Raw genomic sequence first — 9,917 nt, 5'->3', positions numbered from 1 at the left:
AAATCTGGGCGGTCAAGCAACAAAAGATTTCAGTTGATGAGGAAATTAAAGAAAATGTTTTTGAAAAGAACGAACGAAACTATCCAGTTCTACTTGGAAAGATTTATGTTCAACTACATGAGTCTAAACAGGCTTAGGTTGCATTGTTCAAATGATCAAATGTTGAATGTGTATATGATCCTGAAGACAACTGAATGTCAAGAAGAGGTGTATTGGAGCAGCCTGGCACAAGAGGAGGAGGCTGTTGATCCCTGCAACTGAAACAGGGAGTTTATTTGTTTCTGTACATAAATAAACCATATTAAAAACCCTAAAAATAGAAAAATTTAAAAACCAAAAATATGTTTTTATTCTGTCAAAAATTGAAAAAATAAAAAAAATATGTTTGTTTTTAAATTTGTTAAAATTCAAAAATTTCAAAACTATGTTAATTGAATATGCCAAAACCCTCACGGCTGAACAAACAAGATTAATTTCACAAGATTGAAAAACGGTTTTCAAACTATCAAATATCAATGTGTTATAAATCATGGGGGTACTTTATGTGAAACAGAGCATGTGACGCAGAAAGTTGATGGCGAGACAAAGCTATCTACATCAGTTATCAAATTTTCTTAAATGTTTTGAATTTTAGGGTGAGTAAGAATTTTGAAAATACAAAAACATTTGATAAATTGAAAAAGCCAAAAACATGAGAAAATGAAAAAGAGTTTTGTGTAAAAAGAGGAAATGATAGTACATCAGTAAGACAGTCACAGTACGCTAAAGAAATGGAAAGTCGAATGTGATAAACGGTCTCACTGATGATATGCCAGTAGACTTTTACACATTTAGTAGATTGTTTTCGAGATATAAACCTAAATATCAATATCTTACTTATCTCACGGGGAACATCTCTCGGATATATGGGTAACCCCCGAAATCTTGTTTGAGAGATTGCCAGATTCTGAGATACTAGGTTTTTATACTATTTGATATCTGGGGTATTATATCTGGTCTTCTGATATTGCGGAAGCAATGTCCTAGACTTCGTATAATACTTTATGCGCTTAATGCTTACCCTCTGCATAAAAATTGAAAAATATCGAAAGATATGAATCAAGTGCAGTTGTAAAGAAGACCCCTAAGTGGGACACACCTCAAAGTCGAGCCTTCATCTCTTTGACTGAACGGTAGTTCATACCTGAGCTCTCAAGGTCTCGCACTAACCCAGAGTACAGATATCAATATAGTATATTCATCTGTAAGACTGAATCTAGGGAATCTTGATACGGAAGTATATTCTGAGGTGGGACACGCGAATAAGTCAAGTTCTTAAAACACTAATCTCGTATCTCGAATCAGTTGAAGTTTGTGTGAAAATTTAAGTGGATCAGTATACTGATAATCTAAGTGAATTGTTTAGAACTTAAAGTGTTTAAAGCTCAACGGTGCTAGTGATTTGTCATAAACTGATATGATCCTCTGACACAACTCAAACAAAAATATTGTCTGTAAATACTTCTTTATTGCTTTATGTTTCAGAAAAATACAAAAAGATTTTATTTCTACTTTATTTTCAACAACCGATGTCTGAATGCTAAGTTTCAAAGTCTGAGTATGTTGAACATGTTTCTGAAAATAAACAAGTTCATTAATTTGAAACTTGAAGTTTTTAAATCAAAAAATCAAAAACAGTTTGTGAGATCTCTAAGGTCATTAGTTTGGACTTGGAAGATTATTTGTGAAGTTTTGGATACTTAAACTGTCAAATTTATAAAGTCATTTGATAGGGGGAGTAGAGTCGGGTAATCCTGGACAAATTCATATTGTTACATTTGTGCAATAGAGCCATGTTCTCGATCCAAAAATATGTTAAGAACCAGGTCATCATTCCTGGGAAAACCTAAAAAGCTTTCACTGTCACATATTGGAAATGCTCCAGTTTATATTTAGAGCTAGGTTTTCAAACTTAAAATTTCATATATCCTACGAATAGTTTAAGATTTACAGATGAAAGTGCCAGATTATGATCCTAATAGTTGAAGCTAAGGGGGAGTCTGAAGACGAGCTCATCGCAAGGGGGCTTGTAACCGTAGAACCAGGTGTCGATCCTAAAGCCCAGAAGCTTTACGAAAGGGGGAGCCTGAAGAAAGAGTCAACAGAAAGGGGGAGCTGATTCAGAGTGCAGAATCAAGAAAAACTTGAAGAGGGAGTCTGTGTTACTGATATTGTCAAAGCTTCATAAAGATTCAGAGAGAGAGAGAGAGAGAGAGAGAGGAGACAAGATGCTACAAGATTGACTGCGGCAATATCCAAGGGGGAGTCTATGAGTACACTAATGTCTATCACCTCCGTCAATCGTACGTCGTAGCAGAAAATGGAACAAGACAAGTTTAATAGTTGAAGATTATACGGAGAAGTCCATCCAGACAGATGGAGGTGAGCCCATCCGGACGGATGGAGCTAGTGAGTTAAATGAGTCTTCATTAAGCCTTCCCTATAAATAGCCCATGTATTGTTTCATTTTAGAACTTTTGCAATTTGTTACATTTGGAGCTTAGAAGTCTAGAGAGAGAAAGTAGCAAAAGGTGGTGATTCAAGGTGTAAAACTTTGTCAAATCTTAATAGAATCATCATTATATTAGTTCTTGTGTTCGGTCCACACACGTGCACGGATTCCACACGTCTTACGTGTCATTCGCAATCGTTCGGGAGTCAAATTCGATCCTACAGCGCGTTCACACAAGCATTTTGAGATAGTTCTTTTCTCTTTAAGAGATTTAATTTCAAAAGGTGTTTTAAAAACAGTAGGAGATGAATCTAAGAATCAACTTGCTGATCTTTTGACTAAAGGTTTGTTAATACAACAACATAATGAGTTATGTTGTGATATAAACATGTTCGATCCTTTTGGATATTAAACTAGGGGGAGGGTGTTAAAATTTACATAATAATTATTTCCTTAAGTTTAATATCACAGTTATGTTATTTAATATATTGTGTTTTGTTACATGTGGAGAGTATTGGACATTGGGCCTGTACCGGTTACTGAGACTAGACTTAAAGCTTGGACTGGACTGGAAGTTTGGCAATTGGGCTTGTACCGGTCGCTGGTTAGAAGGTCGGGTTGTTATAACAACCCGGATAATTTTTTGGATACTATAAAGGTGCAGCAAAGGGTTTCATCTCACATAATTCAAGTGCGTCCAAAATCTTCTTGTCTATCTCCTTCAGGAGAATTAGGGTTCTTGTCTGTAAAAGCTATGATTCTCATCGAATCAAAGTTTATAGAGTAAAATCCGTGTAATTTGTGTGAGAGATTATCTCTTTGATAATCTTTGAGTGCTGAGAATAGTGTTTGGAAGATTGTTCGTTGTTTTTTCTTTTATCTATAGTCTTGTAACAGAGTATTCTTGGGTTAATAAACTTAGGGTTGGGTATTCTTTGTTGATTGTTCATGATACCTGTTATTTTGACAGGTTCATTTAGTTGTATTGATTTCGTGAGTCGCTTCGAAAGGTTAAAAAATGTTCGCATATGATCATTAAATCTGCTAAACTTGGCGACATAGCGATCACAACGATGCTTCACCTCAGTCCAGGTCGTGATTATGTCTGTATTGTTTGACTGATAGTTGGTCACAAAGGGTGGTGATGTTTTGAAATGTCCCTTAAGAGCCACCTTTATATTTTTTATTAGGTTTAGTAAGAAACATTTCATCATAGGTTGGTTCAATTAGATGTGTTCGTTTGGTGAGTCGATTTGAAAGGTTAAAAAATGATCACATATGTTTATTGAATAACACCACCTTTTCATGGTCAAACAAAAGGAACACAAAAACGGTTTGCCTCAGTCTAGTTCGTGAATATTGCTTATATACAATTCAAGAGGAAGTTGGGTACAGAAGGTGGCTAAAGTTCGTAAGCTCTGCGCATGTGATTCAAATGCAATAGTTAGGTCAACTGGTTTGGATTGGTCGCAACGGTCTCTATGCTTCAGGACAATTTGGTCGAATCACATATCAAACCAATGATGGGTCTTCATGAACCATCACAAAGTCAATTATATATATATATATATATATATATAGGGTAAGGTTATTGTAAAAAAGGTTAAAAGTGTGAGAAAGGTGAGAAATATTGTGGAGATGACATGTGTCCTAAATCTAAATTAATTCAAAAGGGTAAACAAATAATTTTTTCATTAATTCAATTAATTAAAAACTTCCTATAACCGCCACCTTAATTATAGGAACTGGATTTTTTTTAAAAGATCTCTATAAACACCATTCAGCAAGTATACAACAACATTCAGCAAGTATATAACATCATTCAGTAAGTATATAACACCATTCAGCAAGTATATAACAGATTAACACCATTCAACAAGTATATAACACCATTCAACAAGTATATAACACCATCCAACAAGTATATAACACCATTCAGCAAGTATATAACAGATTAACACCATTCAGTAAGTATATAACACCATTCAGCAAGTATATAACACCATTCAGTAAGTATATAACATCATTCAGTAAGTATATAACACCATTCATGGACTAAACATCTGATCGAAACATATTGTTTTTTCTCTATATAAGTATAGCAATATGGTACTCATATTAAAGATAAAAAAAACGCTCGTTATTATGGTGTAATTTTTTTGAAAAAAAGTTACGTATAAAAAGTTATTGACGTTTAAAAAAGACGGGGGGAAGTTACATGTGCATTAATGTTAGTTTCTTAATTTAAAAATGTTAAATTTACCTATACACCCTTAATCTAGAAAATTAATATGTTTAATAGTAAACATTATTTACAATTTTGCCATTATGATATCAACAATTAGATCAAAGATCTAATGGTGTATATTCTTTCTTACCTTTCTCACAAAAAACCCTTTTTTTTACAGGAACCTCTACATATATATATGACAAAGATCCGTTAGGAACCACCCTTTATTGCGAGAACCAACGTGAACACAACCAAAAATACCTAAAAATAGCTAAAAGACACACAATTTTTTTTAATATTTAAAACAAAAAATTTTGGCTACTAAAAGTAGCGATTTTAACTTAAAAAATATTTTAAAAAAAAATTTTAGATTTTTTTTATTTTTTTAGATTTTTTTTTGATTTTTTTAGGTTTTTTGGGGGTTTAGTTTTTAGCATTTTAGCTTGAGGGGGAGGGGTGGTGGGGGGGGGGGGGTTAGGTTATTTTTAGGTTTTTTTGGGGGTTTTAGTTTTTAGCATTTAGCTTTGGGGGTGGGGGGGAGGGGTTAGGTTGATTTAAGGGCAAAATCCTCAATATAAACACCAAAACATGCAAATACCACAAAATTTCAAAAACGACATTTCATGGAGATTCAGTTTTATTCTCAATAAAGTTTAGTAGAACGGGATGGACAACATTGTTAGACATCTTTCTTGACTGAGGATTAACAATGTTGTCCATCTCGTTTAGCAAAACATTATTGAGTTCAGCATAACCAAAATTAGAGGTTTATGGTAGTTTTATTTAGTGGCCTTTTTTTGGCATTTGATGTGCTTGTCCGATCTTATATTGTTTGTTATGTAACTTCGAAGTAGCATGTCATGAACAAATAGGTCGGAAAAAAAAGATGGAAAAAATGATGTATAAAGAATGATGTAAAATGCCAAACTGAGATCTGTGTGTGTTTTGTAAGAATGAAAAATACAAAACGCCAAACTACTTTTCACTGGCTCTCGAAGACCATCTGTGTGTGTTCTGTAAGAATGAAAAATACAAAACGCCAAACTACTCTTCACTGGCTCTCGAAGACCTTGTCGATCTTCTTTTAATTACGGCCTGTTTGCATGTCGATGCGTAGTGTCCATAGCCTTTGCAGTTCTGACACTGTCTTTCTTTGGCCCCAGGTTTCGATCTTGATTTCTTTTTCTCGATTGCTATCTCCTGTTTAGATTTCAGGCACTTCCGAGAACCAGAACCTTTGGTTTTATACCCAACAGGGACACTTATCGGATTCTTGTCGTTTTTATATTGACCGGTTTTCTCGGCAAATCTATCCCTAGTACTAGCGGGAGGAGCAACAATCTGCATATCTTGAACCTTCTTCATATAAGTTTGAACATGATCGTTGTATAAAGATAGCTCCTCTTTATTACCAGATAAATGGTTCAAACTATATTCCGTTGAAAAAATAATATCTCGCATCATACTTTGCACATCGGGATCAAACTCGGTCATATATTCACGACTAATTGAGTATTCAGGAGAGCAGTTTGGGGAAGCCTCTTGGTGCCATCTATTCAAAATGTATTGTTTTGGAAATTTCCTAATGTCCATAATTCTCAATATGTCTACATAGCAAACCAAACTGCTCAAAACGCATGCATGAGCAACTGCATGTGCAATCAGTCTTACGGAACATTACCTGAAAAAACGTCAAAAACAATATCTCTATAACGCCATGTAGAGAATGTTTGTCTAAAAAAATTAAAAAAACACAATGGATATGATAAAACGCCATGCCCAGAAAACACCATATAAAAACAAAACGCCATTGTTTACCTCAAATAAGGATGTACAAGGCTGTTGGAAGTCATTTATGTAAAACTTAACAAACCTATCGGGCTGATCTTCGTAACGTTGATTTATGCAATCTGCAATTCCAATGAGCTCAGCTTGAACGTCACAAAAAATACTTTTTGTGTATATGTCAGTAGCTTGGCCTTCCAACAATTGGTAATTGCTCTTCAAGTGGGGTCGTTTGTATCGAGATTCATGATCATTTTTCCGGTGCGTGTGACGTTGTGCTTCTATTGCAATTTCGTAATGAGCCATGAACTCAACAAGAGTAGCTTTCGAATTGCACACTTGACCAAAAAAATGATTCTCACTCTCCGACCTCGATGTCGTTTGCATAAGACCCGACATCTCTTCCATTCTTTAGTATGCAGGGATCCAAGATTCCCTAAGTGCAAAAATATCAGATAGCCAGTCATTATTTGCTAAATTGAACTCTTCGATAACCGCTTCCCATTCTGATTCAAACTCTTCAGGTGTGAGAATATCCGTCCACACAACACCACAAATACGTTCTTTGAAATTGGTGGAATTGCATAGCCTAACACCAACCTATGTATAACACGAAAACGCCATGCATAAAAAACATATATAAAAACTTAATTAAAAAAACAGTAACAAGGTACAGAACGCCATTTATTTTAAAACGCAGTGTATCCTAAAACGCCAAAGGTAAAAATAAGCATACCAACCTTCAGAGAATGTTTATGCATCACATGCCACATGCATAACCGATGCCTCGTGTCAACCAATACAGCAGAAATAGCCTTCTTCATTGCTGGATCTTGGTCAGTGATAACAACTTTTGGTTGAGAACCAACAGCTTTTATAAAAACTCTCAACAACCAAATATACGTATCAGCAGTTTCCGACGCTAATAATGCAGCACCAAATGTAACATTGCAGTGATGATTGTCTATACCAGTGAATGGTACAAACACCATAGCGTATCTGCATATGAAAACGCCATGAGAACTGAATAAAACGCCATTGCATGTAAACTCATAAAATAACTTTGCATGTAAACTCATAAAAACGCCATTGCATGTAAACTAATAAAATGGCAAAAAAAAAAAAACAGAAGAAGTTGAATTATAAAATATTACTTGTTGGAACGATACGTGGCGCTAAACGAAATCACATTACCAAACACGTGGTAATTACGTTTGGCTTGATCGTCACACCAAAAAAGTCTCTTCAAACGATTGTCTTCGTCTGTGAAGTAATCATACGAGAAATTAGGCTGGGAATTTTTTTTTCATTCAAATATCTCACAACCATATCGGCGTCATATTCCTCTATAAACAAGTTAATTTTCCTCTTGTAGTTCTTAAATTCAACTTTACTTGCACCCGCGTCTTCAAAACCGCCAAAACAAGTCTTCATAACATTAAACGCCTTGACGGGACCCAAATTCAACTTAGACATGCTGTGTATAACATGCTTCTGGAGCTGAGTGAGGTGTCGTTCAGTTGGAAGAAAATGCTTATCAGGACGTTCTACAAGATCATGGTTGTGCTCCTCGACAAACTTATACACCTTCCATGATCCAGCCTAAAAAATTACACCTAACAGTGCACCACAATCAGTCCTCTTTGAAAAGTTGGATCGCACTAATCGCTCCTTTTGATTGGGGTCCAACGTATCAACCTTCTTGTCCTTATATAACCCAGATCTCGTACACAAGTAATACTTAATATGTAACACACCTTTAGAGTTTGTCTTTGTAGTCCCTTTCCTGAATGAAAACCCACACTCCTTGGCATACTTAACATACATTGAATAACAATTATCGAGGCTTGTGAATACCATGTCCATTGTGGGCTTTATTTCTTCACTAACATCAGGAATGATAAATGGTAATCCAGTTTTGGGGCAAAGCCTTTGACTCGAGAAAGCAACTTCGTATGAGAAAACACAGTGAGGAACAGAAAAATCAGAAAAACGCCATTAAAAATAGAAAATGTCTTGTAATAACATTATAAATTAAAATGCCATTAATTGAATAATAAACAAGACATAATAAACACATAATTTGAAAACGCCATGATGAAAACGCCAAAATACGCACACCATAACTTTATCGATTAACAAAAATACTAATGCGACTTCAATAATGAAAATGCCATGAGATGAATAATTAAAAACACTTAACAACATAAATAAATAACAAAAATATAACATCATAATGAAAACGACATAGTTAACAAAACTGATATTTAAACAAATTAACAAATAGTAATAACTAATGTTTACAAATACTACTAAATAATATTCAAAACTAATCAAAGAGATGTAAAATGCCAATGATCGTAAAAACATAAGAAATATACTAGATCCTAAACGACAATTAAAATTAATATTGAAAACTCCAATTATCAGTTCTTAGTAATTGTTTAACTACCAATTAAAACGCGATTAAACTGGATAAATGAACAACGCTAATGAAATCATACAACACATTATGAAATGCTAATTAAAAAAAAAACAATGAAACAAGCATAAAAGAACAAAACGCCATATCTGTTGCATGATTTGCTAGAACAAAAATAGGAAACGTCAACGAATTTTACTTTGTCGAACAGAATCCACGTTAGACGCCATAGATCTGAGAAAGCTTGCAAAGGAGGTAACAACTAACAAGAAATCTTTGGAGTTTTAATTTGAAAGAGATTTACAACGCGAATAAGGAGGGAACGTATCAAAGGACAATCGTACCCCTGCATATCAATTAGCGTCCCCTGCAACGTGTTAGGCCAGGATCCGTTCTCACCGTTCTCACACTTTTCACCGTTCTCTCCTGATCCCGTACCTATATATATATATATATATAAAGAGAGAGAGAGAGAGAGAGAGAGAGAGAAAGGATAAAATGAGAACCACCTTAAATTGTAAGAACCATGAGAACTAAGCCTTTCAAAAGGTTTTTTTCAAAAAAAATTCTCAAAAGTCTTAAAAAATCACTTGTTTTAGCGAGAAAAAAAATGTCACATGCAAAAACTTACATCGGGTGTAAATTTTTTTTATTGATGATATAAAAAAAATACATTGCTATAACAAATGGTGGCCCAACTTGCGCGAGAAGTAGGAGTTCTCATGGTTCTCACAACTCGTGGTTCTTAATTGAACTGAATCCTAGCGTGATAGTTATTATTGTAAGAGAATTCTGCCAATGGCAAATGGTTATCCCAACTTCCACCAAAGTATATAATACCAACTTGAAGCATATCCTCTAGTGTCCGAATAGTTCTTTCCGACTGTCTGTCGGTCTGAGGATGATATGCTGTGCTGATATGTAACAGTGTCCCTAGATACTCATAAAATATTTTTGAAACCATGGAAGTAAACGTTGGGTCTCTATCC

The 9,917-nt window shown here is 34.7% G+C and overlaps 2 protein-coding genes across 2 annotated transcripts; both read right to left on the bottom strand.

The window, feature by feature from the left end:
- Nucleotides 1-5,765: 5,765 nt before the first annotated feature.
- LOC110925344 lies at nucleotides 5,766-6,914 on the bottom strand. Its single transcript, XM_022169299.1, has 3 exons — nucleotides 6,595-6,914; nucleotides 6,403-6,455; nucleotides 5,766-6,328 (listed from the first exon to the last, which is right to left on the bottom strand). The coding sequence occupies exons 1-3, from the start codon at nucleotides 6,912-6,914 to the stop codon at nucleotides 5,766-5,768; spliced, it is 936 nt and encodes a 311-aa protein (XP_022024991.1).
- Nucleotides 6,915-6,917: 3 nt separating this feature from the next.
- On the bottom strand, nucleotides 6,918-8,372 carry LOC110925343 (protein FAR1-RELATED SEQUENCE 2-like). The gene is made up of 4 exons (XM_022169298.1): nucleotides 8,205-8,372; nucleotides 7,861-8,108; nucleotides 7,247-7,505; nucleotides 6,918-7,106 (listed from the first exon to the last, which is right to left on the bottom strand). The coding sequence occupies exons 1-4, from the start codon at nucleotides 8,370-8,372 to the stop codon at nucleotides 6,918-6,920; spliced, it is 864 nt and encodes a 287-aa protein (XP_022024990.1).
- Nucleotides 8,373-9,917: the final 1,545 nt, after the last annotated feature.

The sequence above is a fragment of the Helianthus annuus genome, chromosome 9 (assembly GCF_002127325.2).
Source record: "Helianthus annuus cultivar XRQ/B chromosome 9, HanXRQr2.0-SUNRISE, whole genome shotgun sequence".
NCBI lineage: Eukaryota > Viridiplantae > Streptophyta > Magnoliopsida > Asterales > Asteraceae > Helianthus > Helianthus annuus.
Note: the sequence above shows the minus strand (reverse complement) of the source record. Positions and strands in the feature narration are given on the sequence as shown.